The 13881-nt window shown below is 40.3% G+C and overlaps 1 protein-coding gene across 1 annotated transcript in view; it reads right to left on the reverse strand.

Moving 5' to 3' along the window:
• The window catches only part of CUBN (cubilin), a 141568-nt gene that overhangs the window by 85469 nt on the left and 42218 nt on the right, over nt 1-13881 (reverse strand). The window contains exons 27-28 of the mRNA XM_057383343.1: nt 13494-13681; nt 310-469 (exon numbers count right to left, since the gene is read on the reverse strand). Of these exons, the coding sequence (XP_057239326.1) occupies nt 310-469; nt 13494-13681 (348 nt within the window). The remainder of the gene's footprint in view (nt 1-309; nt 470-13493; nt 13682-13881) is intronic.

Raw genomic sequence — 13881 nt, forward strand, 5'->3', positions numbered from 1 at the left:
ACCTGAAACAGCATYTATCTCCTGCTCAGCACAGAAATTCTGGACACACCCCTCATCCTTGTGCCTACTCCTGGAAATGAAAGCCTGTCTCACTGACAGCTCTCAGTCTCCAATCAGCTGATCTTTGATGCTGCACATGTGCAGAAACATACACTGGGAAAGTATGTGAAGAATTATGAGGAAATGCAGTGGATTTAGAGCTGTAATGGGTTATTTCTATTTAGATGACATAGGGTGGCATGAGCTGGGACTCCATTACACATACAGGGAAGGAAACCTACCTTCCCAGAGGAAACCTGGCTAACTTACCATTAACATGCCATAGCATCTGGAACCCACTTCTAGCATTCAGACCGTCAGAATAAAACTCCACATGAAGGCTGGTCCCTGTGGTGCTCCCTGCCAGTGGAAGAGACTGTCCACAGAAAGTGCCTAGCAGGTTGGATTGTGCATCAGGTCCATCATAGAGCTGAAATGAAATTTTAAAAATATGCCAGTAAGTAAAAAGAAGCTCCCCAATTAAGCAGCTCCCCAAYTCAATGTTTCATACCGGATTTCAAATAAAAAGCAGTGACACGTCTCCCGCTGGCCACCCTTGCACAGCGATATGAGCCTGGGGAGTGTGGAAAGATTTGGATAAAATAATGAATAAATATAAYGCCAATATGTCCTTAAACCTGGCTGCACACTGTGTGCAGTTGGAAGGTTTTTCTGTTTCTGTTTTGGTGTGTRTTGGGGGTTGCTGAGGAAGAAGATAAAGGGCAAATGGCAATGAACTGAAATAGAAAGAAAAAGAGCACATCATGRGTCTGATTTGCCCATGCATCTAACRTCTTCAGTGCCTCCAAATGCCTTGGTGACAACTCTGTTTACATCTTCTTCTCTTTGAGACTGCACTCAGCTGATGGGAGGGCTGACTGGGCTTCTGATGGAGAAACCAAGCAGTCAGCATCATGAGGACCTCCAGAGTAGTAAGGACAAACTGAAAACCAGAAGTAAAGTAAATCTTCAAAAYCACATGGAAATTTCACATGTGTTTATTCATGGTTTTATAATTTTATKCTAGAGTCTTGCTTTGGAGGAAAACTGGACTGAGCCATGCTTCTGAAATTTGATTTCCTTGTCAGATTCTATGYGATGGTATTTTGACAATTAGTGAGTTGTTAGATGTAGCCAGCCTGAAAATCTTTCTGTTCCTCAAATACAAATGAGAAATCCTCCACCACACTTAAAATATCACCACTCTTAAAAAAAAACCTAGAATCAACCAAACAATCAAAACAACAAAATGCTAGGGAAATATTTCTATACTTAAATATTTAAAGTATGTCTGAAGGCAGTCATATAGTCACAATTAAATGAAAACATTCAATTCATATTTTGATGAGGCGAGAGTAGATGCTTAGAGCTTTTCAACTTCTTGACATTTGTTGTCTCCAAACAGGTTTAAATCATCTTTCAAATTCTAGTTTTGTAACTTTTTTCAAATYCAGCAAATCACACCTCTATGTTCTCACCCAGTACCCTATGCCCCACTGCTATTTTTCAGGTGTAAGGAATGTAATTTTTGCCAACCTAGTAAAGATGAGACATTTTAGCTGAATTGCCTTTGATTTACAATATCAGATTGCTGGTTATTTTCAAGTCAGGACTTGCTTTATTATTTCTGCCTTGCTTACTATGATTCTTCAAGTTTAGAAAAACAGAAACCCTTGTGCTTTATTATCACTTTGCGACATTTCATCTGGTCTTCTGTCTCACAAAGCACATCTTCCTAACACAACCCAGCAAATTATTGGCACAGAAACCATGTTTGAACATTCTCATTGTGCATTTTTGGCATGCTTCCTTTCAGAATTTCAACAAAAACTTTTCTCTGTTCTGAAGCCATCACCGTAAAGTTCTCTTCATGCAAAGAATAAAATCTATGATCTCTAGAAAAACAGCCAAGGTTTATTTATCTTTGCTCTCCATTCAATTCTCTCTTTCACATATCTTTGATTCTATTAAGAATWCTGCTACATTCAGCATTGTATAAGTCATACCATGCAAGTAGCATATTACAGCAAATATTGATTAGCCATGCTAAATACTAATTTTTGCACACATTTTCTGGCAGACTTACATATGGGAATKCCTAATTAAACCCTCAGCCTTTCTATTAAAGATGCTGGTCTTGCAGAATCTTCAGAAATATTGTTATTCATTGAAAACATAGTTGAGGCCAAGAAATCTACTGGACTGGTTTGAAATCCTCTAGCAGGCAGTTGAGTTTAAATGTCTTTTTTTAATTAAAAAAAAAAAAAAGTTAGTTCTGCCAGAAGTTAGGGACAAATTGCAGAAATAATTCTATGGTAATATTCCATGGCCTATTTCATGACTAGAGACCATTAATCTAATACAATTAAAGGCTCAAAGCAAACTAAGTCTATTGCAGCTTGATTGAACTRTCATTCTATTTGCTATGATTTCAGAAAAGACTGAAAGTTTCTAATTGCAGGCCCATTGCTGGTAGTGATCAGATGTGTTTGAAGAGAAATATGAAATTGTCATAAAGATTAGACAGCAATATGTTGAACAGGTGTCTAATATCTGTATTCTTTCCACATCTAAATTTTGAAAGATCACCTGATGGATGAGCTGTCCCATGCCCAGTGTTACAGTTACGACCTTCTTCCAAGCCAGAGTGAGAGCTTTACACATTCTTTCAAGGCATAAGTTCAGCAAAATTAAATCAAGTGATACCAATTATATTTTCAATAGTACTTCCTTTGACTACATTGTGGTATTTACTACTCATATTTCTGTGGCTTCAAGCCATGGAAATCTTACACSAGAAAAATATGAATAGTGAAGAATGAACCAATGTGGAGATCATGCATCTGTGCTCTGAACAGTAGCAAAAACTATGTCAAGATACATAACCACAATCTGCCATTAGCTCCAGTGATTACAAATGAAAAATCATTCTAAAGAGCTATGGACTAAAACATACCTAGAAACTTTCAAACCCAAACCAAAAAGAAACCAACTTCATACGTCTCCTGCAATTTGATTCATCAAGGGAGTATTATTTTTATCTAAGACAGAGAATGCCGCATTTCTGTCATTTCCTCTGAAAACAGTCCATCAGTTTTTCTAGACACAAAGAATGGTTACTATGGCAATCCTTTCATGCMGTGCTGCCCCGTGGGTTTGAGTTCAGAGCAGCATTTCGCAGGGAATTTGAGTGCCTGACCAGCTGTAACTCATTGAGAGAGGCAGAACCACGACTGCTAGAATTACAGCGGCGTTTTTTTAAGCTGTCTTTCATTTCTAAATGAAGGGAACAGCTGTGTGTTTTCACAGGGCATTTTGAACTTCTCAAACCACCTTTTGCTCTCACTCAAATAGAGGCAAGTGAAACTGAAGCTGAACACAGCTCTCATGAGCCACAATTTCTCTCCTGATCTCTGAGATARTGTTTCTTGTGTAAGGTCCTGTTTTGTCAGCTGTGTTACCTTAAACTGTTGCAAATTGAGGGAGGGTTCTTCTTCAGGCTATATGAGGCAAGATACTCCTTATGATTGTGCAAGACAATTGGATTTTGGGGCAGTGTATTAGTCACCTCTGTACCAAATGGACTCCAGGAACTGGTGATTTGCCTCCATTCCAGCTCCKCATTGGGAAGAAAGTGCTTGTTCCCCTTTTGTGCACATACTGGTTTTGTAATACATTTTTTTGTTCAGTTAGCCTCCACCAGAAACTTCTAGTGCTTCATAATGATTTTGGCAGTCAATTCAACAGGCAAAATATGCAAACAGCTGCAACGCCTGTTCAGATCCTTAGCCTCTCCTTTTTAGCCAAAGCAATTACCCAGCAGCAAGCAGAATGCTCCATTTCATCAGTCTCCACCCCGGCACTGGGCCCAGGTGGGGATGTGCTACATTCACATGAATTATTAGGCATGGGCTCAATAACTGTTGGAGGAAATTCCTTTTCTGCCTAGGAGCAAGTCTACAGGCTGACACMAAAGTAAAAAGGGGAGGTACCAGCTCTCTAAGGGATGGATCAAGCTGTGTGACTGCCCCACCATGAAGAGGCAGCTGAAAACCATCTGCTGTACATTGGAAAGGGGCTGGGAGAGCAGGACTAGCAAAGGCTGCAGGAAGGGTCCGGCCTGGGCAACTCTCCCAGGGGAGGCACCATGGTCAGCAGTATTACRTTTTGGCTTTTCTGACTCTTCAGCCTGGAAATACATCGCTAGCACCAGTAATGATGCCCTGGAGGCCACAGCTGTTCACTTCTCTTTGCAGAAGCAAAGCAAAGGGCGTGACCTGTGTCACAGAAAAACTCATTGCCAGAACTGAAGCAGGAGCTCAAGGACTGAGTTGACTGGAAAATGAAGTTTCCTCTGCTTGGAAGAAATTAAGATCTAGAGAACATGGGAAAAATAAACTTTGAATGTGTTCTATTTGGACATACTCGAGGTAGGGACATCTTTCTAGCCGAGTGCCTTGTCAAACATTCTGTCTTGAGAAGTGAGCCTTTCAGACTGGTAGTGGGATTCCATCTGTTCCATTTTGCTGGCAGAAAACTGAGGTGGGGGAGGGGAGCAGGTTGGGCAAAATATCAGTTTTCTCTTGGGGAACTATATTTCCTTGGAAAGGCATGGGTTTTTTTTTTCAGCAGGAAAAGTATCACAGAGGAAAAGCCCATGCCTAATCAGCACTGGAAGAAAGCTGCTTATAKATGCTATTTAGTCATAATACATAGTCTTAATCAAGTGGTGATAAAGATCAAAGACAAACTTTYAGTTTTATATGAGGGGAAAATCTATCCTATGAATACTGACAGTTCTCATTTTTTTGTACTGTAAATAATACTGTCATCAGATGTCATGAATGAAGCATTATTATGAGTAATTATATAAATAATTGTCTCCAATTGAGTCTTGAAACAAACTGTTTGCTGTCAGAAAACATTTATCCAGGGATGAGCAGCAATGGTCCTGGGCTGTGTTTGCAGAACTCAGGGAAGGAGGAGTTGCCTTGAATCAGACTAACAGAGCTGTGAGTGTCCCACCCATGGTAAGAGCCTCTAGGACAGTCTGACACATGCGAGTATCCCTTTCCTCTTWGAAGCAGGAAAGCTGATATGGGATTGTTTAGATCTAAACACCAGAGGCAGTGATTACAGGTTTCTGAATAGCTCTTCCTGAAAGGAAATGAAAGGAAAGGAAATTTTGGAAAGGAAATTTTGTTGGCATTACCACAAATATATTACCAGAAAACAAAAAGAAGCAAAAACCAGACAATAYAATCCTCATCCAAGTAACAGAATGCACTCCAAAGAGAGATCACCAATAATTGTTGAAACAAGAATTAACACAAACAAAAATAATTAATTTCCAAGCAATACATTTCCTTCCAGAAGGGATAGAGTGCAAACTTAAGAACTTGCAGGTCTGTCAGCCAGAGGGTAAAAACAAACAAATTAAAGGTCCAGGATGTGGACTGATGTGCTAGCTGAGCACCACAATGACATTGTTCCATAGAAACAAAGGTAGCTTGACACTTTGAGAGACTGACTGCATGGAGCCTTGACATTTCTGCACAAACAGGAGAGCAAAATATGTTTGTGCTTGGCTTGGATGATGATAAGAGTTTGCAATTGCCACTAGGAAGAGGCCCTCCTCAAGAACTCATTGCAATTAATATATTAATATTATTATTAAATATTTTTATGTCCTAGATGACTATGATAAAAGTCATTGCTCTAACCACCATAGGWAACTTTCTTGTCTCATGTCACAATGAAACACTTTCGCTAATGAACCATTTTATTCTATAGTACAATGAAGTTTGACATCATGCATCACTTAGAYATGTAGGCATACTAGTTAATCTTGCTTGGATTTATCCAACATATGGAAATAAATAAATGTCTAGTTTTTCAATTGTAAGACTTCTATCTGAGTCTGTGGTTTTTTTCRTAACCTGAGCCTGAAATACTCAGAGCCCTTTGAAAATTCCAAGCAATGTTAAAATCCACAATACACTGGAGTAATTTTTTTTAAAATAATTTTTTCACCTCTTGTATTACCACGTACTTCCTTCTCAAAGAAAACAAAGATTTTAAACTAGAGTAATATCAGCTCATTCCGCCTTCCTAGGAAAGATTTTCTTCAAATTATCTGAAACCAATGTTTTTCATTAGTGATGAATGAATGATAAGAATGTAAGAAATGCAGAGTGTATCTTTGGAATAAATTTTATAATTGTTTTAGATATAGGAGCAGGAAATAATTGCCATTGAAGAAAAGAATGCCTTTAAGACATCTGCCTAGTCAGTCAACCCCAAGATCTGCACTCAACCTTATCTGTTCAGCATGCCATTCTAAATCTCTCAAACTGTACTGGGAAAGCACCTCCACCTAATCCCCACGCTGTGGTGGACAGAATCCAGATGGATCCCTGAAGTGTCTCTGCAGCCACTGCCAGCCAAGGAACTGCCTGGGGACCCACRCCTTTGTGATGAGCCTGTTGTTATTTTGGTACAGTGCCTGCTTTCCCCAAAACTCAGAAACTGAGGTGGATCCTCTGCTGTGATAATCCACTCATGGTGGAAGGAACAGGACTKCTTTTGAGCTTGGGACAATAATATTTCCAAAGTTATTCTTCAGCAGAAAGCTGTTTTTGTGAGAAAATRTCATTACAAAGGGAGAGTCTGTGCCTAAGGACACAGCAGCTGGGGGGATGGAGAAGTGTGCCTGCTCTGAAAAGCCCAGGGTRGTCTGAGCACTTTGCAGTGCTGCTGACTCTTGTCCAGGGCTGTGCTTCTCCTGTGCCTTGCCAGCCCAGATGAACTGAACTGTGAGGGAAAGGAACATCACACTGACACTCTAAGGGGCCAGAGAGGGCAGGATGGGCTCTGGGAATTCCCCCCTGTTTGAGAAAATTTGCATCATGCAATGTATCTATGGTAACCAAGGAAAGTTGCAGCTCAGTCTCAGCAAATGGAGACAGAAGGGAAATATTCCAGCCTCTTAGGCTTTCAGGCTTGATTATGGAAACAATGCAGGGAGTGCACCTGACCTTCCTCAAAGTCGACTGTGGTTTTTTTTCTCAGCTCTCTGGGGGACTTCCCTTTGATGAGGGGAAGCTTTGACTGATTTTAATGGAGTTTCTCCAGCCACAATGTAATTTCTTYATTGTGACACCTCTGCTGAGTGATAAGCAGACAGTCTCACAGATGMTGGCCAGGCTTTACAGCAAAATTTGGAATACAGAATTAGAACAGAGGAAACAAGAATCCAACTGCTACTAATKAATCCCAAATATTCTTCCTCCAACAAGGGGCATGCACACTACCATCATGTGGTGGTATGTCACAGTCATTTCGTTGTATCACACTTTTTTTTTCTGAAGGAACAGGCAAAGTCACATTGGTATGAGCTGGCAGGGGTGTGGAAAACGCCTAGTCCATGAATGTCTGACTCATTTCGTGAGTCCAAAAGAGGAGTCTGTGCTGGCTCCACTCGTGCTTCTTGTCATYTGAGGTTTCTGTAGGCACCAGGCAACCCTGTAATCACTACAAATTTAGCTGTCGTGAGGGGTCGGGGATTTTGTGTGCGTTTGTAGTTTTGCTTCTACGTAACATTTCAAACAGCAAACGTAAAGTGTACTTAGATTCTGCCAATGCAGGCAACTAAAAAACAAGAAGTATGAGCCCTGAGCCAGCCTTTTTTAGGGTGGGTAGCTTTTCAGCCTGACACTCTCCTTTTGAGTATCCAGATCTTTCATTGAAAATCACTGTGTGAGTTAAGATTTCATTGTATACCAATGGTAAAGCCTGACATAGAAACCTGAGGAGAATTGTCACTTTTATCCTTACAGTATTACACTGAAGGATTTCTTGCAGAGGGCCATAACCCCCTGAAGGAATTCAGGGATGGGCTGGTGTACTGCCAGCTTGCATGGTAATATGTTAATGGATACCACTGTCAGTCTGGCCAGCAGGCTGTGATTTGATGTCTGTGTGCAGGACCTGGGTGGGTATATTTCATACATYATCTGCTTCTCCAGGGCAATGGACTAAACCAGTGACATTTTGTAAATCAATTCATGTCCGTAAGAAAAGCCATTGCCTGTGCTCGAAGCATTCCTGCAGCACTTTAGAAAGACACACTCATAAATAAAATGTAATAACATTAATATAGTTTAAGCATATTTACTAATTGCAAGATGGAGTAAAACTAGAAACAAGGTAAGATATTTTTATGTTAAGCTAATAAAAGAAGAGGATGACCAGATGAGTGCAAGCGACAATTATCTAATGCAGTATTCCCAGATGGAGAAAAAGGATATTATGGCACATCCCTGGAATGCTACTGTGGTTTAAAAAAGGGGGGAAAAAAGACATATCCTGTTATGACCAGAAGGAAATGAAAGAGTTCTCAGGAGGAGATACCATATTAATTACTATATTCATCTGATAATATTCCTCATATAATCGTGTAATGGTATTTAAATCACTTTGAGCCTAATTACTGAAAGAGTCTGCTTAAGTACACTGACAGTAAGCAAGCAAGGCAGTGGTCTAGTCCAAAGTGGAACTCTGTTCTGGCCTGCAGCAGCAGAGAAGCATTTGCTGTTATCAGGCAGCCCTCATAAAATCCTCTTTTGCCTTAACCCAATGATAATTCCATCATTGACACTAGATGCACAGACCAAAGGGGTGAAACTCACACTGAGAGCTCTGAAACTTGTCTTGCTGCCTGAYACAATTTTGCTATCTGCTTATCAGGCTGCTGGCATCTTGCAAAAGGCTGGSCAAGACTTCCCTTGTCCTGGTTCTSSYCAGGACACCATTAATTTCTTGCAGTAGGTGGGAGGGGCCATGGCCAGGCAGGAAATTATTCTGTACACCTCACTTCCTTGTCAGGGGGAGGGAACAGGGCCAGGAAGAAGGGACTTATTSTGGCCTAGAAAATTTGGCAGAGGGAGCTGTCTGGTATTATCTATCACAGTTTGGGTTGKTTTTTTCCTTATGAATATTTCTTTTCTTATACCCTCTGTCATTAGCGTTCTTSCTGTTACTGTTAATTTTTTTATCTCAACCCCTAATCTTTGCCTTTTATGCCTCCAGTTGGAGGGGGAAAGGGGAGCAGAACATAGCTTTAGTGGGAAYACTAAATTGGAGAATACCATTCCTAAACCACAACATCCCTGTACTGAATAAAAGCAGATGCTAAACAGACTGCACAACAAGGGCAATAGTATTTTCTGAGCAGAAGAACATAGAGGGAGATTGTCACTGAAAGACAGAATGATAAGTGGTTTTCCAATAATATTTTTCTTGGATAAGGAAGGAGAAAGTTTCAGTTGCACTGCAGGACTCAGATCTTCAGTGCAAAACATGACATTCCCCTTACTTTGCTTCCACAGAGATTTTGTTCTGCCATACAAAATAAGAAGGTAATTCATCATTAAGGATGGGCAGTTAAATATATGCTTGTTCAGCTGATAGCCTGATGAATGTAGAGGAAAGAATGACATTTATATGTCATTGCCTGCAATATCTCACCAGTTACAGACCCATGACTCTTCTAGAAAGACTAATGTCGGGTTATTAAGCCAAGCCACAGCAAGCAATATAACTTAAAGACCATCCAATTCAATTACAGTTAGTGTAGCATCACCAGTAAACAGTCTGGTATTTGGTACACTTTGTGTCTTACAATGTATCTTACATTGCCACTTCTATTCATCTCTTTATCAGAAGGGGTGATAAAGATTTCATACTCTTGAAACTTCACTGTAAAACTCCTTTCAAAATGTCACACATCCTATGAGCATTACTAGCAATGAGACAACATCCTCTGACAGGACATGAAACACTGCACAGTGCTTATTTGCTGGGAAAGTGCTCCTATGAGACTCATGCTAAAAACTGACATTATAAAAAAACTGCAGTTTTGTCTCTGTCCCACATTGCCCCTTCTCACTTTCTGGCACCTACATGCAAAGGCAGAGAACTGCCACAAGTCAGAATAACAGGGTTTTTTTTTCTTTCCTTCTTGACCCAGGTATAAATAATTGTATATGCTAATGTGGTGGAGATGTAGGCCTTGYCCAGACCAGACCAAGCTGGAGTCACTCAGTGCTCCCTGCAGAGAGAAAATGCTGCTCACCATGAGTCACACCAGCCAGCTGGTGGAATAGTGGCCTGGCTGACAAGAAGCATCCCATGATCAAAGGAGAAAAGGAAATAGGTAACACAATACACTGCTGACTTGTCACAGTACAGCTGTGGCTGCATTTCAGTCTGGGACAGCCATGCACTGTACTTGTACTTACTCGTACTCACTGGACATCTGACTATATTTTTCCTGTTCCTTATGTGAAACAGTTATTTGCTCTATAGCATAATAATACCTTTGGTAACTGGAAATCACAAGGAATACCCATGTGTAGAAATTTTGGGTTTTGACATTACATATATAACTTCTGACTCAGATGTGGACTAAGCCAGGGAGCAAATAGCAAAAAACTGTGTATATCGGACTAAATTAGTCATGAGGCAAAATGCTGTTTCTTATGTGAGTTTGGGTTAGAGTGTCAGTCATAATTAAACACAAAGCTGAAGAACAGGCCTTTTCCAGTATGGAGACTGGGACCAAAACCATTGTGTCCATCAGGCAAGATCCAGCAGTACTCAGGAATGCAGCTTGCTCAGTCTAGCTGTCCCTGTCCCACCGAGCACCATGACTTTCTCCTTCAGAATTCAGAAAGATTTTTAAAAAAAATTAGAGCTTTAGTTTGAGACTATAAAAATATGTCCACATGTCCATAAACCTGTTTTTTTACACCAACTTTTAAAAATGGCTCTCCTATTTTTGGGGTGCTTTTTGCAACTGCCATTTCTTGATTGTAGCTTGCTAAGGCAGGTCATGTCACTGCCATAACACCTCTGCAACATTTAGTCTCATCCTTTTGCATCATATACCACTTTTCCTTACTCTTTCTGCCACTACAACTGTGATCATCACCTAATCCAACCTCACAGCTAACTCTCATCCTCTTCCCCAGCCTCCCAGCAAGAAGGATGAAATACTGTCACCAAGCCTGCCATCTGCTAGCTGCCATGGCTGTCAAAGATGCCCACAGAGCTAAGAAAACAAAGTGTTGCTACCTGCTGTAAGGGACTGAGATAGGAGAGCTGCTGCCACAAACCCAAAAGGAGATAGAAAGGACATTTAAAAGCCCCTAGGAAAAAGAGCATTTGATCAGTACCAGTGGCCACTGGTTTATGAGTGCRACTACATGGAAAGTATCTAAGGAACAGCTGCCCATTTCCTTCAGGAAAAGAGTGAGGGACTCTGACTTACGATCCATGCATCACCTATTTAGACTACAGAGAACAGGTTTATGTCTCTATTATACTCAGTGGAAGTATCAGATATTTTCCCTCTTAGTCCACTTTGCAAGAAAGGAATCTCAAAACTAGCATGTGACAGAGAAGTAATTTATTTTAGCTGAATGGCTATGAAGTTTCTTTTAATTATACTTTTTTTCCAATTTGCAGTGGTGTCAGACTCCACATGGATTTCAATCAGAAGAGTCCCAAATATCTGCAAGTCTGCTTAGRAAGTGAACTGTATGCTTGTTGCAGATGATTCCCCCTTTCCCCTACACCACAGAGCACTCCAAGCTTTGCCAATATGTTCCCCTTTCGCAAGATGCAGGGTGGGAGCAAACATTATTCAGTTCCCTAGTTGGTTCAGCCTTGTTCTCTTTTTACACTATGGCACACATTTGTGCAGTATGCAACAACCAAATGAGAACATCTTTTCCAAGTGGTATTTCTTAATGGCATTTGAAGAAAGATTTGTAAGTAACATTACATGAATTGCAAATAAAKGCTTCCTTAACACACTTCCATGACTCTGTTTTCCCCTTGTATTTTCTTTTTTATACCTCTTTCACTCTGTATTTCCTTTGATTGAAAGCACTGAAACACTGTTAAGCAAAAAGTGTTTCTGTCTCCTCACTCCCTCCAATATGTTCTATTTTTGTTCTTTTAAGTGCTTTTGGATCAGGTCCTTGCCTCTGGCACTATTCCTCCACCCTTGACTTATGTCTAGAATAGTGTCTTCTGGCAGCTTTCTTGCTCCTCACAGGCTGGCTACTGTGTGCAGGGCTCCTACTTTTCATGGGTCAAGGGCTTAGGCACCCTGAGACTAGCCCGGGCCTCTCCACTTGGCTCCAATGTTTCCTTTTCAGCCTCCTCACAAAAACGAACCAGGGTTTAGTAGTTAGTTCTCAATACAGTGCTCCTTTGTTTATTTTCTTCACATGTCTATTCTTTCTTTCCATTCCTKGTTACAAAGAGAAGAAAGCTGGAAGAACATCACTTTTGCCAGTTCACTGCCAATTTTGAGCTGTGAAAGCTGCCATAGTAAAGAGGTAAAGGGAGCAAGRCAGGACATCTAGAAGGAACAGATTAGCCCATCTGTTGGTTAGATGGGTCTGTTGCTGAACCTTCTGCAAGACCTCAGTGTAAGCATCCCCAGAAATAAAGTTACCATTCCRCAGCCCTCTCCCTGGCTGTAAGCCGACTTCTCTGAGGCTTCTCTAAATTTCTGTTCCTCTGGTACAGAAACCTAAGTGGAGCATAGGGCTGCATGCTGGCATCCTGTACAAGGGTGAGGTCTGAAGGATGAATTAGTCCAGCAAAACAGCAAAATTGTAGGCTGGAGATTATAATCCATAGTATAGAGTGATCATGACTACACTCTACATCCTACAGTACCAAGTAGAAAACTGAGAGAAAATACCTTTTCAGTTGTCCTAGAAAATTTCAAGAAAACATCTTTTTGTCCTTGAAACACTTTTTGAGGAAATGAAAGTAAAAGGYACTTGGCTTTAGAATGACTCTATGGTTTCATTTGCATAAAAATGTCACATTTTGTTGTTGGATGCATTCATTTTCTTTCAGTTCCTTTAAAGCTGCAGATGAATTATGAAAAGTGTAAACAGGAGACAGCAACTGTCCCTTTAAAAATGTCAAAATTAAACACATCGAAGCTTTCAAACTTTCCCCACTCCTTCTTAGATAAAAGCAAGAAGAAAATAATTGGGGTCATAGCCTTTTTGCAATCAGTTTACGGATCTCAGGATTTCCTCTTCTTGGCACGAAGCTGAATCACAGTATCTMACTTTACCCATAAAAGCCAGGACATTTAAACTGAGGAGGTAGCTAGACTGYACCAAACGTAGGCACCTGCAGAATGATGCACCCTCCCAGATGCACACACCTGTCTTAAGGTAGCAATGCTTCATTCCCTACTGATTGCTGAGGAAACAGGCTTAAATAGTTTGGATTTAACACTTGAGCTGCAATGGTTAAATTTAGGTAAGATAAATTTCCCCTTGCTCTTCTGCATCCTTGTTATTTTTCTTTATTGGTAAAGACTTGATTTTTCTTGTTTCTTGAATCTGGGCACATACCTTTAAGAAGTCCCGATCACAGTCAGATCCACCTTCTAAATCAAAGGCCGTGAAGCTRTAGTTGAGAGTGTTCCCCTTGGTAGTTTGGATAGTCCAGCTGCAGTGCTCATTTAATGGGTAATCATTTGGATAATTTAAACTTTCCAATATGCCATGGCTACGATTAACAATCAGCACTTCATGGCAAACTGAAAAAAAAAATTGGTAATAGATTATTTTTGAATAGTGTTATTAATCCAATACCTCAAAAATTACTAATTAAACTTACTGATAGCATTACARTGTGAGACTTTAAAACTAATTATAGAAATTTACCCTGTCATTTGAAACAATTTGGGGAGTTGCTCARCAACTATTGACTAATAGATAAAAGTGGTTTATTTCAGCT

Source organism: Malurus melanocephalus, unplaced genomic scaffold, assembly GCF_030028575.1.
Source record: "Malurus melanocephalus ecotype Western Australia unplaced genomic scaffold, MMel_1.1 scaffold_14, whole genome shotgun sequence".
In the NCBI taxonomy this organism is placed as follows: domain Eukaryota; kingdom Metazoa; phylum Chordata; class Aves; order Passeriformes; family Maluridae; genus Malurus; species Malurus melanocephalus.